Source organism: Xiphophorus hellerii, chromosome 5 (genome assembly GCF_003331165.1).
Source record: "Xiphophorus hellerii strain 12219 chromosome 5, Xiphophorus_hellerii-4.1, whole genome shotgun sequence".
In the NCBI taxonomy this organism is placed as follows: domain Eukaryota; kingdom Metazoa; phylum Chordata; class Actinopteri; order Cyprinodontiformes; family Poeciliidae; genus Xiphophorus; species Xiphophorus hellerii.
The window spans coordinates 27,891,277-27,910,547 of NC_045676.1; the positions used below are offsets into that span (position 1 = coordinate 27,891,277).

General features: G+C 39.3%; 1 protein-coding gene across 7 annotated transcripts in view; it reads right to left on the reverse strand.

Annotated features, from left to right (window-relative positions):
- The window catches only part of mgat3b (beta-1,4-mannosyl-glycoprotein 4-beta-N-acetylglucosaminyltransferase b), a 66,001-nt gene that overhangs the window by 18,248 nt on the left and 28,482 nt on the right, over positions 1-19,271 (reverse strand). For 2 of the 7 annotated variants that reach the window (XM_032564093.1, XM_032564088.1), the window contains exon 2: positions 273-414. The exons of 3 other annotated variants lie outside the window; for them this stretch is intronic. In XM_032564093.1, the coding sequence (XP_032419984.1) occupies positions 273-343 (71 nt within the window). In that variant the 5' untranslated portion in view covers positions 344-414. Of the gene's footprint in view, positions 1-272; positions 415-14,372; positions 14,717-15,818; positions 15,938-19,271 lie in introns of those variants that run through there. 2 more of the 7 variants (XM_032564089.1, XM_032564090.1) reach the window with 2 other exon arrangements.

A 19,271-nucleotide genomic window follows, 5' to 3' on the forward strand; every position in this document is an offset into this window, starting at 1 on the left:
TTTAAGAAAAAGAAACGTTATAATTAGTTCAGCTTTGGTTTCTGTATCGGAGTCAGCCGATACTAAATCTGTATCCGTATCAGCAGCATAAAAAAGTGGATTGGTGCCTCTCTACTTCAAATTCCCCTTTCTTTTCACCCGATTTTGAATTTGGAAAACTCTGCAGCAGAGAGAAGAATCCCAAGCCGTCGGCCCAAAAGTCCAAAAGGCAGCAGCAGCAGGTAGTTCAGCAGACAGAGCCCACCACCAGTCCGTACACAAAAATCACTTACGGATGGAGCAGCCGCCATTTTTGGGGTGAATTCAGCCGACCAGAAACCCTGGGCCATCTAAGCCAAGTCATGACTGTCGAAACTAATCCAGGTTGCTCATGTCAGCGGTTGCTTCCACAATGCTCCTGCCGAGCGATCCTGCCTGTATGATAACGCACAGGGTGGAGTTTTACAAGTCAAACAGAGTCCGCAATGCTACCCCTGAGATTAAAAAGGGACAATGCACCTTTCCTTCAAGTTGAACAAATGTCCCCGCCCATGAGTCGCCTGCATGGGGCGACTGAACACATGCTAGAAGCCGCACACACACACACACACACACACAAAAGAAAAAATGTTGGCCTTCTGGAATAACTCACCATCTCTCTTCCTTGTTTACCCAACTGTTATTAGAGGCATGGCCCATATCAGGAAGATCTCTGCTCCCTACCTGCAATGAATGTTTCCTTGTGTGGTTTCATGTTTCTTTTACACACCTTTAGAACAATCAACACCCGACAAGAGAGCTTTTGTAAGTTTTGACCTCAAACAACCCTTTGGTATGGAGAGTCACAAACACTGAAGAGGGACAATTCTCCCCGTTCACAGTAAGCCGTGTGAACATGTGAGCCTGCAAACACTGAACGTTTTACCACCGTTTTTTATATAAATTCATTCACAATAAATGTTACCAAAAAAAACAAAACAAAACATGGAGACGATTAATTAAACATTTTGAAGAAAATCCGCAGGAACTGCAGCAAAGAGTGGAGCGTTAGGGATTTCAAGTTTCTATAGCAACCGCTTTAAAACCGGGGGCCATTTTTACAAGCCGTGGATGACGAGACGTTCACTTGCTGACTAACTGTAAGGTCACACAGCGTCCAATCGTTTCCAACACGGGCCGGAGTGCCAAAGATGGAAATATGCAAATTGTTTTTCAACGTTAAAATGCAAAATGATTTTGTAGTTACATTTTTCCCCCCCCCATCTGCTCAGCAATAAATTAAACACATTTTGATGAAAAAAAAGAGGCGGTTTATAATAGTTTGGGTTTTTCATTATTGTATTATTACATTGTAACTTTTTATTTGTCTGACTCAGTTAGCTTTGATTCGTTTTTAAGAGTGTGTTTTTATTAGTTAAATGTTTAGTTTTAGTCTTTATTATAGTGGTAGTTTTAGTTTTTGCTTTGGCTAATTGTTGGTGCAGAATTCAAAAAGGCTAATAAATATATTCGTAAACACAAAAACAAAACACATTATAGCTATGATTTCAGTACGTTCTAGTGAGTTTTAGAAACACGCAGTGTAGTTAGTTTAAATTTTCATTATTTTGTTTGATTAATTGATTATAATAACCTTGCAAAAAGGCACTATTTTTTTTAAACAAAAGGTGGAGAGTTTTTCTAACTTTTTTTCAGTTTATTTGGTCCATTACATCTTTGAGTCTCTTCCCAGCAAGAAAAATGGAAATTTTCCTCAAAAAAAGCTTCTATTAAAGTTTAACAAAGTAACTCGTCCCTGGATGTTTATAGTTCTATTGCTATGAAATTTTATTAAAAAGAAAAATACTTTGCGCCTAACACTTTCTGTCAAAGAAGAATTAGATTGAAATTGACGTGATAAAAAAGATTACAGAAGTGTCCACTGGAGGGCCAAATTTGTACTATTTCCGAACTGCATTGGTTAAGGGGTGGGCGGCACACAAATTTGTTCAAAGGGCCAAAAACGTTTCCGGGGAAACACTTTGGACCCTCTGAATTAACAGATGATTATGAAATGATCATAATGGACAAACATATTCTGCAGGTGTAAAATGTGATTGGCTGAGCCTTCCACGAACGCCCATGTGAGTGTGTGATCGCACGCTTTAATATGATTTGATCCGCTGTGCAGGTAGTTGCACAACCGAGCTTCCCCTTCCTGAATTTGAGGGATCCGTTTTGAAGAAACAGGATCTCGGCGAGGAGGAGTTCACACACACAACTGAAAAGCAGAACAGTGCGCTGGTTGCCGCTGGGCGACGGTCAGTGATGCCTGACCTGACCGACTTGACGGTGTTAGACGCGCCGCGGAACGCAGTGAGCAATGGCGAGATTAGCAAGAACTTGATGTGTCTCAAAAATGAATGGAGAGATAAGAAAACTGACCAGGGAGGCTCCTGAGAGGCCTACAGCAGGATACAGAGGCAAAATGACAGATTATCCTGATAATAATAAACATTAAAAAGACTAAATTTAGACACACTTCAAGTCTAAATGTTGAACTTCTAAGCCGTAATTCCAAAACACATGTTGGTTTCAAAAAGCAGATTAAAAGTTACTAAAAGAAAAAAAAAAAAGTCATTTCTATAGTAAGGTTTGGTGGTGGCTGCATCATGGTTTGGGTCCTTATGTCTTTACATGGAAATGGGATCTTAGTTCCAAATACCAATCAGTGTTGTCATCCTATTCTCTGGCATCTGCATGAAAACTGATTATTTTCATACGTCAACATAACAACATCCTAAAGCACACAAATCAACAAAAGAATAGTTTCATCAGACGGAGATAAATATTGTAGCTCAGTCCTGCATCAGACTGAAAATCTGCAGGATGATCTGAAGTGAGGAATGTCCAGCTGGCCTCAAAAATGGACGTCAGGTGTTTTTACAGTATGGGCCAGTTAGGACTGGACGATAAATCGATTATATATGACCTGATCGATAGCAGTAGGTAAGATGTCTGATAGAACATTTGATATTCAATATGTAGAATATGCATCAAACTCTGATGCAGAACCGCACAGCATTCTGGGAGATGGAGGCAGAGGAAAGACTTTAGCTGCTCAACCTCTCATGGCGAGCTAACTAGCCGGATAGCATCAACTCACTAGCTAGTTGGTTACCTAGCAACAACCTGTTGAGTAACTTGTGCAGCAGCAGTTTCAAGTTTTGCCGTGACTGCTTAAAAATAATAATAATATTAGTTATTATAAAGTTTGAAAGTTTCCCTTCCAAAGGGAAACTTTGGAAGGTTTCCCTTCCAAAGTTTTATATCTTTGGAAGGGAAACCTCTGCTCATTCCATGTAAGTGTATATACAAATAGTTTTAGAAAAAAAACAACAACAAAAAAACAATCCCATGTAAAAACCTCTAAGTTATCTTTATTTTTTGCATGTACACACACTTCAGTTCTAGAAAAGCTCTGCTTTGTCTGGGCTTCAAAGCTCCTTTCTGATTCTACAGCAGCACACAGACCCCTCTGACCAGTCTGCTGATCTCACCTAACAAGCCCCCACGGTGGAATCGAAAAGCAAAAAACAAGACACCTTGCAGCTGCTGGAGAGAAAGAGGCTTCCTGCTAGAAAATCGCTCATCTGTAAAACCTTCAGCTGCAAGTAGTCACTGTAGTGAAACTCGTAGATTTAGCTTAGTCAGACTCAGAAAGAGAGAGACAGATTATCCATAGAGATTAAAAAAACAAAAACCGTTTTACTAGCCTGATCCTCCTGCTGCTACACAAATTGATTATCTTTTTATACACTGGTGGCCACTTTCCAGCTGCTCATGTGACTTTTATGTGGCTGGGCTTTCACCTGACAAACGCATACGTTTTCCTGTTAATATTCTGAAGAGGCCAAAGTTCAAACGAGCCTGCTGGAGCCCCTGCAGATGATGAGATCATGTAAACTGTCGTTGACAAAAACAGGTAAAAACACAGGACTCAGTGTTTACAGACGCATGCTTCTACAGGCAAAGATATACCGATAGGCTCTTATGGCGCTGCGGTTAAATGACAGAGAAGTCTTTGATCATGAACTGTCAAAAAAAAAAACAACTAACTCTTGTGTCGGTCTGTGAAACGGATCACTCGTACAGTAAACGGATTCTAAAAAACACACCTGGGTTATTTCTTTAGCCCAAATGCAAGTTAGTTTTAACCCAAGCGCCCTATACATTTAAAAAATCCAGACTTTTCCAGAATTAGCGCACCTCTCACTCCACTATGTTCAAATGAAATTATGAAATACTAGAGATCACTTTAAATTCAACGCACATATTGATACAGTGGCTTGCCTGGAAAACCACTTTACTGCTGGAAGGAAGGAGCAACAAAAAAAGCCTGAAAATGGGATTGGAAATCAAGTTGAAATTCAGTTATTCCCCAAACTCTTATTTTCTTTACTTATCCAGACCTGAAAATTACTAGAATTAAATAAATTTTTTTCTTGCCCAGTTTTTGGGAAAGAAAGAAACCCTTGTTGTTTTTCACAGGCAGCCATTTTGAACTTATAACAACCTGACCCAGACTTCCCCAAACCTATCTAAACGGGATGAAAGAAACACCAAGATTGTAAGATTGTGGCTCTAACTCACATGCTGGGAAATATTGTGCGATAATGTCACAACTGACATATTATGTCATGAAGACCAGCATCGTGGTGGAGCTATCCCGAGTTTTAGAGGTGCCGAGTTGGCAAAATAAGGATTTTTTTTGTTACCAGGGAGGTTTTAGAAAGCTTACAGCTAAACTTTACATCCTTTGTTTACATATAAAATTACTCCTAATGTGTTTTCAGACTAGTGTCAAAGAGCCAGAGACTTAAAACTACATTTGTAAATTTAAAAACACTTTATCGAGTTAAAACTACACAGTCAGGTTACGTATGCCACTGATTTCTACAGCTCTTGCTCTTGTGCCTTTTGTAAACTTGAGCTCAAAACCGGCTGCACTCAAAAATCAGAACATGCGTGAAATAAAGAAAAACATACTGACAGATCTGGTGACCTCCTGTTCACCTCAGAAGTTTGACAGGTTTTGCCAGTTTTTCTTTTTTCCTTCTTCCGAGAAGTGGACACCTTGTTGAACCTCAAAGTTCAACAAGGTGAACTTTGAGCCCGCTTTGGCTCCCTTTGGCAGTCAAAGCGGGAAATCCATCTCATCTCAGAAGTTCACGGGCCACAAAGCAAGCTTCGGAAGATTCCTTACGCAAATGCACAGTTTCACATGTGTGCGTTTGTGAAACTGTGTTTGTGTAATAATAATAATTATTTAAAAAAGGGACGGACGTCTTTGAGAGTAGAGATCTGGAGTTGAAGTATGAATGTGTGAAACCTCTGAGCCTCAAGGCAGCATGCACAGTTTTTTGGCTTAGTATGAATGGGTTTGTGCGTTTGTGCGTGCGTGTGTGGACCTACGTGATGATGCTTGAACCGAGGTGGGAGGATGGGGAAAGCCAGAGGAGTGCCTCCATCTCTCTAACCTCATCTATAATTCAGTGCCGGCGCCGTCCACCAGGCCTTTCCAGCTTTCCCCACAACTGCAGCTGGAGAGAAGTGCTCAACTGATCTGTGTTGCGTCCCACCATCTCAACATCGATCTATTTTTATACACTAATGCCTCTCTCAGGGGTCATCGTACATGGGTAGAGGCATTGTAATCTTTTCCAGAATGAGCCGTGTTGAAAATGGAGAAAGGCCACAAAACAAATGAGAGGAAATATCAGGCAATGTTAAGGGCGACCTTAAGCGAGACGCACTTTAAATTTCCAAAAACCAAGTGTTAAAGACGGGAGTGAAAACAGAACTGCAGCCACCAATATAAAAGCACCGGGTGAACTTTTGCTCAATTCACCCATGTTCCTCAACCAATCTAACTACAATTTTTTATATATGGGTGGAACAATATATTCTTCACAGTTCTTTGTGATGTTCACAACACGCTGTGGGAATGTGTTGACAGCAGTGAAAAGGAAATCCTTGAGAAATCTTTTAAAAAATGATGTGAAAGAAGCAAACAAGGCAAAAAGAATAAAACGGGGCCAAGGACAGAACCCAGCGGAACAATAAAAGAAATCTTCTTAATTAATAAAAAGCAGCTCACTAAAATTTCAGTAGATAGTCCCATTCAACATTTTAAAGTCAAAGATAAATAAATGTTGAACTCAAAGCTACTTAAGACTGGAGCTGTATGAAAATCAGACAGAAACGTGTTCAAGATGTCTTCATCCTTTGACATTCATTAATTCAGTTCAGTTTATTTATATACTGCCAATTCACCACAAATGTCATCACGAAAAAATCTTTTCAGTCCAATCACAAATGCATTCCAACTAGTTACCAAACTATTATGCTCAATAATTAATCAAAACGTTTCTAAGAAACCACGGCCAGCAGATTGCTTTAAAGACAAGAAAAACCTTCATTCACAAGAAGGTCTAGCTAAAGCTCTGTTCAGACATATTCCACAGCTCAGCAGTAACGCTATCGCGCCAACAGTTTTATCAGCTTCCTAAAGACAACTGCATCCACAATCATCTGTTTTCACAGACCTTGTCCCAACTTTTGTTTGGTGGGAAAAATACAGAAACGCTGACTTAGCTGAACCAGCTCAAATGGTAAAACGACAACTAGCCCCTTTAGTTTTAACGAGACATATTTTTCACATGCTCTCAGGTGATAAACGTCTGATTTGTGTTTGTGATGATCTCAGCCAGCTGCAGCCCACAATCAGTTCACAGCCAATAAAGACGGTAAGTTTATCATGAGTTGAGCAGTCAAACCATTTCATGCTAGTTTCATTTAATTTAGGGACTTTCGCCACCATGCACAGTTGCTAGTTGCATTTAAAACTATTATGCGTAGTTTCAAACGCTTTCCTGCTACACTTATCATGTGTGAGTTACCTGGGCTGGGCGTCGGCTGCTTCCTGCTTCAGCAAAAGGTGTGGCCAAGGTCTGAGGGATCTAAAATCACAAAGCCTGATCCTCAGGGAGAACCACTAGTTTGGCATTTATTTGGGTTCAGACGGTTTATGTCAGGTTTAGCTAGCACTAATGTCCAGCTGTGTCTTCCCCTATTATGGGTAAATATTATGACCAGTAGATGTTAAGATGGCCTTAGGAGATTTTTGTGAGTTAAAGGGAAAATTTCAATACATTAAAAGGGATCTTTCACGTGGAACTACAAAAACACAGCTGCCTATTGCTGTGAACAGAAATGGGATTGGAGAAACAGCTCCTTAACCTCAGTTGGAAGAAAGAGGGAAGATTTCTTCAGTCTATCTACTGATTTTACTGCAGGATGATGAAAAAGTTGGATTCCTTAATCCAAGAAGGAGAACACAACCCAGGCAAAACCTGGTGTTTGTGAGAATAATGTTTCTAAGTCAAAAATGCCCAAGGTTTCACCATGGTTTTAATTCTTCAAATTCAAAATGTCTGCCCACATCGAACTGAGTGGAATTAAATGACAGACGGACATTTATTCCCCCACTTGTGAGCCAAATGAATTCTATCAGTATTTTCACTTCTTTGTCGACCACCATTTGCGTGGTTTTTGAATAAAGTGGACGGATGTCTAAAGTTAAATTTAGACAGACTTAAAGAGTCCTGGGCGTGACAAATGGTATTGTCAGACTAACGGCTTTTCAAGTGCATTATACGAAAATGACATCAAAGATCAATAAAGCTTAAACTCTAATGAACATTTAACACTGGGACTGGAAAACATTTTAATTATCCAAAAATAAATAAACAAAACAAGACAAACAGCAAATAAAAACGAATTATGAAGTTTCTGTAGACAAAACTGCCCTTAAAAAGGAGCAATTTGAGACAAATCAACCAGACTGCAGACTTTTGTCATCCACTTTTTGGTATAAAGAGAAAGAGAGAGAAAAGAGTAAAATGATAAATCATGCAAATGAAAATTATTGATATCGTTTTAATTTGTCATGCGCTCAAACGATTTATTGCTTTTTCTGAACTCACATTTAGGAAGACTTTGAAAACACTCCTTGCTTCTTGGGTGGCCACTGTGTTGCAGAGTGATGTCAGATTTCTATACATTGCGTTATCACTTTTGTCCTTACGTTTTCCTTAATTACTGAACTTTTCAGGGAAACAAAGAAAGAGAAAAAAAAAAACGTTCCCAGTGTCGCAGTCAGGCCCCTAACAATATTTATAAGTCTTAAATCTAGACAGTAAGTCCGCCTCTGGGCCTGCGGAGACTAAACTGAATTCTACCTTTTTCCTCAAGTCGAATCAGCCATTTTAACTTTTTTTTTTTTTTTTGTTCACTTCCTTGCCTCCTTTCGTTTCAGCTTTCTGTCACTGATTCTCAGCTGCATCGCTGACACCAGAGGTTCACACAGGCAGTCGAGGCATATTCACATCCCAATCTTCCCCTCAGCTGAACTGAATCTTTTTCTTTGCTCTGTTTGTGCAGCGCCTGGTTCCTGTGGACAGGGTGGCTCTCACTGAATTGACCCCTCCTCCCCCACCACCAGCTCCCCTCTAATTACATTTCCTCCACTTACTGAAGGTCACTGCAGAGATTTTAATGCTGATAGATGCTTTTCAAAAATCTGTCGGGCCATGATTTATTACAGAGCCTGCTATTTTTAGAAGCAACCAAATGATGTCAAAGGCTGCTGGAGTCTGCAGTTGGAGTTTATTTTTTTTATTGGATTTTCATGTAATTCCATCATTTTTGCGTAATTGCATGATTTTTCAACAGACAATCCTGCACAAGCGGATAAGGAAACAGCCTTGCACACAAAGAAAATCTTTTTAAAAAACACAATAAAGCTGTTTGAGAATACTTTTTTTTTTCAGTTTTGTAGGATTACACCAAGGAATCCTGTTATTTGGTTACCATAATTGATGCTGAGAGTTTAAAATCTCTAATGCAACACAAGAGGCAATTTATTAAAGATTTGAACCAATTCTTTCTTTTATCAAACACATTTATTTCAGATTTTTTTAATTCATTTTTGTTTATGGGTTCAAACAGCATTAAAATGTAATTTTATTAACAGCTGCATAAAATCAGTCAAATTCAATTAATCCTTTTTTGATACCAAATGGAAATTAAATGTTGTTGTTACTCATATAAAAGTGATAATAAGTCTCCTTCCCTCAGTAACGACCTCACTGCTGAAGAGGGTTGCTGTTATGTTACGATGCGTTCACTGACTGGAAAGTATCCGACTGGCAGCTGACTTTTCTTAAAGCTGAAAAACTACTGCATCATTTAAGCAGCTTTATTAATAATATGTTTTCAAGCAAAAAACATCAAAAGCAGAAATGGCTGAAATGGGGAAAATGTCGATGAGCAAAGTTTACACTCGCTGAAAAAGATGCCTAATTAAAAATGACAATGTTAAAGCATCAAAACTTGCGGTTCGTTTTCTATAACTGAATGTTTTAGTGAAGTTTTGCTTACAAAGCACTTTATTGTCCTTTTCCCCCCTTTTTTTGTCTCACCCACTCACTCCCCTCTCCATGAGAAACTGAAGCAGTTAAAGGTACTGCAGGCGCGATGTGACTGTGAGGTGAACCGAAAAACAAAGAAAGAAAAATCTGTGGTAATGTCTGAACTTTACTCCCCATACATGTCTTTATCTTTTAATTTTGCATAAAATCCAAAATTGTTTTATTTTTTCTTCCATCTTTTCTACTTTCATCTTCTCTGAAGACTGCCGAATTAAAAATGGTTTTGGACAACAAAAAACAAAAAAGAAACTGCGCAGACAGATTTTAAGCTCTGCCTATTCTGGATATCCAGCTGTTTATTGCGAATATGGGGGCAGAAACGACACCAGAGTTGCTGCTGAAACACACATCAAGCTAGAGAAATGCCCACCTCTATTGCATCTTCTCAGACCGACAGATGACAATCACAAAATAACACTCCATCAAAACTGCTGACACATCAGCCAGAACTGCTTGCTTTTTTAAATTCAGCTGCATGTAAGCGTGCACAAGCAGGCCAGGGATTAACTAAAGTAGGTCAGCTGGCATTAAAAGAAAGCAGGCTCCTATTGTCTCTCCTGCTATCAATGTTATTATGGAAACAGGAAGATTGAAGCCATTAGAAATATTCCATTTTGGCCTTATGGTCTTTTGCGGTCGCCGCGGTAATTGCTGAATCAGGCCTGATGCAGCGGAAGAACAGCGCCGTTGTGTCCGTTACTGTCCCGTGCTGTGTTCATTTGCTGTTGTTTCATTTCATTCATTTATGACTAATCTGGAACAAACTTCCGGAAAACAACAAAAAGGCCGAAACACTGAGGGGTTTTTAAAAACCCATTTGTTTAGAGTTGCCTTTCACTCATAATACCAACTGAAGTCAATTTTAGTCTTTAGTTCAACTTATCTCTACTTTTATTTGTGACCTCACTGCACTGTGCTCTTTTATGTTTTCATAATTTAAAGTACTTTGAATTATCTTGGTGGAGAAATGTGTTCCACAAGTAAGCTCACCCGGCGTCGCCATTGAGACTGTCGCGTTCTTTGTTTTTTTTCCAAGGTCAAAGTAAAGCTCGGCTTCATCACGCCATCCGACAAAGTTCTCCAACTGCCGGCGTGCGCTTGCAAAGGACGGAGCAAGAAAGTACCTACGCCGTGACGTGTTAAACTTCCTGAAATCTGCTGATATCTAACTTCCTGTTTCGGCAGCCCTCAAGTACCAACAATAATCCACAGTCATGTAGTTTCCTGTATAGAAGGATCTAATTTCCATACAAAACACCCTGTTGATGAAAATAAAACCACCGAAGGTTTCGTCTTAGTCTCCGTGGTAACAACTTCCACGCACGCAGAGGAGCGTTGACGAGGCGCTCTCAGCTTCAGCTTCACTTCAGATCAAGTTTTCAGTTTCTTATCATCCAATCAAGCAAAATAGGAAACAAAAAAAAACTGAATCCAGCTTTAAGTCTGTTTCTGCATAATTTACATTTATTCAGTTGACTGGGGTTTTTTTATTTGTCGCAGGTTTCCTTTGCTAGGCCTTTTCAGTTTCACTCGTGTTTACAAAGTGCAAAATTACTAAAGTTAATTTGAACGGAACCGACCCGAAGAAAAGGTCATTCGTGGCCATTTGTGCATACAAAACAATACCTTTGACGATAATCTCCAATTTCAATTCTTATTTAAATGTTTAAGACGCTTGCATACTGGGATGTTAATTGCATCATTCTGTTTACATGCTACGTATTGCCAGTTCTATAAGTGGTGCCTACTTTACTTCTCCTTAAACCACAGGAAAATTTGTCCATTAAAATAGAAAATTCACTCCATATCTCTGAAGCCGCACAGAGCAACTCAGGTTTCTCCGTCTTCCAAGCAGCGCGTCTTTCCTTTGCTTGCCGCCTTTCTGCTTCGTGCTGACTGAATGTTTTCGGTGTTTGCAGAACTCAGAACTGGAACACGAGCCGTTCTACGAAAACAAACCCAGGAAGGGGGCGGCGGGGTTACTACTAAAAATGAAGCCTTAAAAAGTTACTGGTAATACCTGGCAGCTCCTGAATTAAGATTCTTCACGAAGCAGCAAAATCTGCCACCAAATCCCAGACAGGATGTGGTGCTGAGTTTTCAGAGCAACTGAGATTTGCCAACACTGTTCAGTCACTTTAAACCTATTGCATTTTTAAATGCTTTGGTTTAATTGAAAATGGACTTTAAATCAAAAGATACTAATTCTAGAGGTACCAAAGAGAAAAAAACCCCATAAAGATGAGAAATAATTATGAGCTGTAGTCTGACATTTTCATTTAGGCATTTGTTGCAAGGTAATGTAGAAAAACAGTTCTTCTGCCTTGGGCCACAAAAAAGCAGCAACCTTTTATTTCCAGAACAAAGCCTTGAGGTGTAGTAAGAGCTAAGAGGCATTAGGAGAAACCCAACTAAGTTAATTGAGTTCCACTTGTGTGATTACAAATTTAATCTGAGTTAAGCAACTCTAAAGGGATCCTGGCAGCTGGAATATTACCCTGCTGGCTCTAATCTCCCCCATAAAAACGATTGTAAACAGAGCGGAGGACACAGAGAGGAAGGAGGAGGAGGAAGAGTGAGGGAAGCATGGCAACAGAGGGACATTTTGTTTAAAGTGAAGTAAGAAAAGAAGATGCTGACAAGGATATGTAAAACTTTTCTGACTCCTCTCAGAAAGTTCTCTTAAATTCACATTTAATCAACCCTTTGATTGCCGGTCAGCGATCACACACTCCCATTCTATCTCGCACCTCCGGCTATTGAAACATGGATTAAAATCTGTTTAAACGCAATATATTGGACAAGGTTCTTGATTTACATGAGACAATAGGTTTCCGCTTTCTCTGTACTTCAGGGTTGAATATAGAGGGAAAAAAAACCCAGAAATGTCATTGGCTGAACATCTGTCGTTCTGTATTTCGAAAACAAACTGGCTCTACCGGCAACGTTGTGTATAATGTTTACACAAGACCTCCGTCTGGAAACTGCTGGTAATTTCAGATGTTGACTGGAGAAGAGCCGCCAAGACACCTGAAATTTGCAGTAGTTGTCACGCCAGGGCATTAGATGGTGCTGTCATTTTAGCATGTCGTCGAAACGAGCCCACGCTTCCACCTCATTTAGAAAACAGTAACCTGTCTGCAATGAACCAAGAAAACACTTTTCAGAGGGAGCTTTGAAAAGAGCCAAAGACGTGCAAATACGCGGCTGGACCGCAACAAAAATGCTGCGGTTTCACTAGGCGTCCGATTCATTGCAGCGACAAGCCCTTTCTACTTGGAACCGGCTACGTGTGCGGCGTTTGAGAAAATTGTAGTCAGCCGTTTTACAGAAAAGCTATGGATGCAACATGTTGGGATGAGACACAACTCTTTATGAAATGTGTGATGCTGTGAGAGCTCTGGTGGAGAGAGCTAAATATTGTCTATTGTTTTTTTATTGAAAAAAAACAACAGAAAAACAAATCATCATCTTGCTACTACTTCCTGTCGTCTTCTCCATCGTTTTCTCCAGTAGATCACGTGATGCGAAAAAAGTGTTTCCATTGCAGTTTTGCAAAATAGATTTATTTCAATATGGCTGACAAACCACTTCATCTAAGCGCAACAACTTTATATCAAAAAAGGGTTGGTTTTTTTATTGCCGTGTTTTTGTTAAGCAAATTTATTTGCATAATTTCCATTTGCTCAATTTTATGTCTAATGGAAACAGTTACTGAAAATCGTCTCTACGTAAACGAGTCCATTGAATTTACAGCTTTACTGCTAACAATCAGACTTAAACACAAAACGGTACAAGTAGCACTGGTACCGAGTAAAGTCACCATACCGACCAGTAACCACTTTTACATGGGAGATATCGTTCTCGTCGAGGGCGCCTCGTTGTCACGATTTATCATGAGTGTTCGGAAAAAAACAGCTTTGCCTCCAATTAAATTTTTATTGCTTAGTATTTGCAATAGTTAGTGGGTGCCGCACTCTGTTGCTTGTTGTGCGCATTACAAAACCCATCATAACATATGAACGTTTACCACGGCAACCAACGATCCTCATGTTAGTGTCTGATTTCCAATTCAGCCCTTCACAGGTTTTTAAAGGGAACTGAACTCAACTGTTATTCATCAATTCAAATCAAGATGAGAAACAGTGAAAACTTAAGGTTACTACGACAAGGACAAAGCAGTTGAGGCTATAGTATTTTTATAGTAAAGATAAATTAGTTCTTGGACTATAATTGAGTTGGGAAAATGACTATATTTTCAGGTTTCTATGGCGTAAAACTGCTTGTTTTCCTGAGCAGCCGGCATGAAAGCTCTACAATATACCAGAAAACATTCAATTATTTCATTATGTCCCCGGCGTTCGACAACATTTTTCTAAACTCAGTTGGAATTTAGGAAACATTTTCACGCCTGTGGCTCTTTCTTTGATCGTTCCGCCTTTTTTTCCTTTCACTGGTCGCCAGCTACCTGTAATTAAGCGGCTGATTTCTATGAAAACTTGTCAGCGGCTGAATGCAGCTCTGAAAACCCTCATGAAAGGATCACAAAGGTTCCCACTTCAAAAGTGGACAAGTGTTAATTAACGGTCATCTACAGGATTTGGATGTTTTTTGTTTTTTTTCTTGTGGCTCCGCCGTTATAGTTATGATTAAATTACTTTAAAATGTGTTTTTCTTTTAGGATTCTATTGAGTTGTCAGCTAGTGAATGACGAGATGAAGTGAACATGTTCAGCTGTTGGTCAGAAATCATGCTGGGCAAGTTGTTTTTACTTTTTTTTTTGACACGAACCAGTTCTATACCTCACCTCACACGACCCCCGGAGAACACATTCTATCCTACACACACACACACACTTACCAAAGACCTCCTCTGTTTCCTGCTCTGTGTGTGTTACTCCCAGCTTCGCTCCGATACGGAGAGCAACTTTCTAGGCACAGTGACAGATTGATCTGCCATCGCCGCTGCTCGTGAGAGGGCGACAGTGTCTGATAAAGAGTGGCAGACTGCATAGAGCGGGGAGTGTTACACATTTGTAACGACTCCAATTGCCAAAGGCAAAAACAAGGATCCCTTTTCGCACCGCTGGGCTAACTTATATGAGATGAGAACAGTTCAGGACGATAGGCAACACTCTGTGTTTGTGCGAAAAATGTCCAAGTGGGAAAAAACAAAACAAAACAAAACAAAAAAAACCTCTCATGGGTACCTCGAAAAGTTGCACGTGAATACATGTCTGTCTGGAGAAACTGTTAAATCTTTGTTACTTGAGATCATGCTGCAACACAAAGCTTTTTTCACCACACCCTCTCGTGTACAGACTTGACCTGCCATTCATCTGAGGAGCTAATTTTAAACACAAAGGGGTGGGAGGGGAAATGTCTGCAGCCATATGATAAATAGAGATGTAATTTCAACCTCATTACATTGTTGTCCACGGTGGAGTAAAATCCCGTTTTGACCTCTGAAACTCTTGTAAGAACAACAACAGGAGATCCTGACAAGAAAGCAGCCTCCGTTCAAAACACTGTTGATTCCTTAAGTCATTTTTATCACATCATATAACGGTAATACAGACACAGAGATGACAGCAGGAGCTTTTTTTCTACATTCTGGGACCCGTGACGGCCTCTGTGTTTAGATGTACCATCTCTCCTGCTGATATGAATATAGTCATTGCAGGGCCTTTTATGGAATTATATATCATGTGAAAATAAATATTTTGCTCTTAATGCTTCTTTTTTCCCCTTTGCTTTGTAAATGCATTGAAAATGCAACATGAATGCAGATACAGTAAAAGTCAACAGCTCTATTTATCATGAAAGTGGATAAAAACCCACAAGATATGATGCAGACAAAGTCAAATGTTGGGTTTTTTCTACTTTCTCTGGTTCTGCTTCAAGCAACGGTCAATATTTCAGATCACACAGTTGATTGTGACCACGAAGGTTGTAAACAGCTTCAGCAAAAATTCAACTTCCGCTATCCTTTACATAAGTGTTGCTACAAAATATTCAAAACTGTTCCTGCATGTTACTGCAGAGATATGATAATACAGGAACTAAAAAAGGAAAAAAAAGCACAGAGTATTATACAATTTCACAAAAACAACGCCCTCTCTTTAATTCTCTGAAGCATCTTTCCGAGTTTTGAATGTGAATTAGTGTAAGCTGACATTCTACTGGCTCAGTCTTATTTAAAAGACTCCTTTGTCCTGCAGCAGCTCACAACATCACTTTACTTCCAGGTTTACAAATTAAAAATTCAGCGAATGACGAGCAAAATACCATGGGAACAGGAGATTACCTGTTTCTTGGAAGCGGCTCTCCCTTTGGGTGTGGCACACAAACACCATCTCTGTGTCTGAAACTAAGATCAAAACTTACTCCGTCAAAGAGGAATAGTTCAATCTGACTCTGTTTACTAATCGCTTAATCGCCCTATAAGGGGGAAAAGTTATGACAATTCTAATGGCCCCTGACCGACAGGGGGCCCTCCGCAATTTATTTATTGTTCATAGAAATAGAAAGAAAAATGGGGCCCTGTCAATTACAAAATTAATCAAATTGTATTTTCAAAGATTGTTTTTAGCAGTAAAAATTAAATGTTCCCACTCCCAGACCAAAAAACACACATCCATATTTGCCCTGAACCCCCGTGGATCTGCATGAAATGGTTCGTTCCTGCTTGGAGCTTAACGGAGACGATGTTCAGCAGCAGAAGTAGAAAACAAGAACGACTGTGGCTGTTACTATGCTGCTAAGAAAAATTATAAAATCAGGTTTTCAAATAAAAAAAAAAGAGAGAGAGAGAAAAAGGTAAGAGTGTCAATTTGTAACCCAGTTTTTCTCTGAGAGGAGGGTAGACTGTGTGAGATTATCAACCATTTAGCATAGTTAGCTTAGCTACAGACTGTTTGCCTCCATTTCACTAGCAACTAATGAATTAAGGAAAAAAATTACCAAGATATTCATATATCTAACTTTTCCCTGCACCTTTTACCACTTAACTACAGGTGAGTCAGTCAGCAGCAGCTCTAGTTCCTCCTGATCTTCCCTCTCCTGAGTGAAATTAAAGCTGCAGTATGTAACGTTTATAAAAATATATATATATTCACATATTTGTTAAAACTGTCTTTATGTTGTGACAGTACAGTATGAGAGATAATCTATGAAAAATCTATTTCCTCTGCTTTCTCAAAGTGCTAGAAACAACCAGTCAGTAGCAGGAGAGTTTTAGTGCTGTCAATCACAACCTCGTGTTGCTGCTCATCCCTATGCTGCAGCTAGCATAGCCTATTGTAAATGCTCAGTCTAGTTAGCATAGCTACCAGTGATGGCAGATAAACATTTTTCCTGTAATGATATGTTGTTTCTCCACCATTAGCACATTTAGCTGTGAGTGAATGAGGTTGATTGACAGCGCTAAGACCCTCCTCCTGGTTTCCTGATTGGTTGTTTTGGTCGGAACGTTGCGTTGCTTTAGCCAGCAATAGTAGCTCAGGGAGGAGATTGATTGTTTTCACAGATTTTCTGTCTCATAACAAACTGTCACAACATGGTGCCAGCTTTAACAAATATGGAGAAAACATATTTTTTATTAAGGTTAAATACTGCAGCTTGAATAAAATGTATCTACATAGCATTTTTTGAGAAGTCTGGATTGCTTTATGTGTATTTTGCATGTTGCCTATGACAGTTGCTCGTGGGGAGAGACATTTCAGTAATCTAAAACTAATAGAAAACATTTAAGCAACCTACTTGCAAACTGTTTGCAGACTGATGTAAAATTTATGAGCAGTAAATATTGTGCTAGTTATCAGTATTGGACCAAAGAAAGTAAGGCCGTTGCAAGCCTTTAAAATTGTGATGCTTTTGATAGATCAGATAGACTCAAGAAATTGTAACAGCAGCTGTGTGGAGGGGCCCAATTCAATTTTTTGTCTTGGGGCCCAAGATTCCTGGCGGCGCCCCTGTGATAATCAATAAATCGGTTAATTACATCATAAATGAAAATGAGCACAATAATTTCCATCTGGACAACAGTTCTTAAAGGGACGGCCCCATTCGATCTCGCAGAAAAGCCGGCACTTTGAGAAACGCTGCAAACGTTTGACACCCAGTACAAAGCAGTTAGCTTGCACTACCTGCTGCTTTGGCCTGTTTAACCTGTTGAAGCTGAACGACTATTATTATTTGAAACGCTATTTTGGTTACCAAGACTTCATAATCCATTTTGGTTATTGTTTCAGATGTTTTGTTTTTATTTTGGATATTTCAAATGTTTTCCAGTACCAGTGTTAATTGTTCTGAAGATATTATTGTTGGTCTTTGAAAGGTTGCGCTTGCATTAATATGTTGTTATCGTTGTTATATTATTTGAAATTGGACTCAAAATGACAATGTTATCAATTACTGCGATAATTTCTGGGACAATTTATCGTCCAGTGAAAATTGTTATTGTCAAAGGCCTCGTTGTTCCATTTCCATCTTTTCTTTCTTTCTTTTTTTCTTTCTCAGTTTTCAGTTTTGTCCACAAATTGTTTTGTAGGTCCCTAATTAGTCAAAGGCAGCATAAAGTCAGTAGCCAATGACTTTTTTCCTAGATTGAAGCTTTGCACTGAGCTCATGTTTCCCTGCTGGTGGAAACACGACCATTTAGCAAGCTCAGGAAGTCGACTGAAATCTGTCTCTGTGCTCATGTCGGCCAATCTGTCTTTGTTTACAGTACAAACCGGAAAGGTCACAGAGGAAGAGGAAAATGAAAAATGAAAGGAGAAAAAAAAGCAGCATGTTAGCATATCCAGACAACCTGAGAGTCTAAACAACCCAGGGCCATTTCCTGGCCTCCTCTCCACTCCAATGTTTATGCTAAGTTTCACAGAGGCGAACTAACAAACCTGCCAACATTTCTAACCTTCCCCTGCCATTTATTCCCAATTCCCGCCTCTCCTGATATCATTTCCCTACAATTTTTTTATCTTCATTTCTTTAACAAAGTTTGAAAAACACAACAACAAAAAGTCCCTCACCCAATATTTGATGTGACAAAGGACAAAAGATGGATATTAACAAACCACCAAAAAAGTATAAGAATAGGTTTAAAATAAAAAGAAACCAAAAAAAAAAAGAAAAAGACAAAACTAATTGTCCTGCTTTAATCCAGACCGGATTGCTGGTGTTTACACTCATTTGCAGTTTTTGCCCATGAGCTCCACCGTAGGCTGCAGGAAAACATGGCAGTGGTCAGACTGTTCCAGATCAATGGTGAAGGAGAGGAGATAACCAAATTGTTTCCTGGACTACGTTTGAATACGAAAGCTATCAAACGAACCGCAACAAAGCTGAAGTCTCGCTGTGTTTTGCATCAAATAGAAAAAGAAATCAGAGTCACTGGCGTGTGTGTGTGAGAAACTGGGAAAGTTTACGTCAGAACTGGCAAACACTTAGACAACGTACCATGTCAGGGAAATCTGAAAAAACCAACAGGCACTTTAAATACAGACAGAATGTGGATGTGATTTGCTGCTAATTCTCATCCTATACAAGTATATCTCAATTAACCAGAATACCATCAAAATTGTAATTTATTTCAGCAAAAATTAAGTGAAACACATTTAAATTGGATTAGGCACTCTAAGAGTCTTGTATGTCAAGCTTTTATGTTTGTTTTCCGGTGACAATAAATGTGAAACATTTCTCAGCAGTTTCGCGTGAGCTGAATTCGCTCTTGATAACAATCGTGGTCAGAGCTCTCTTG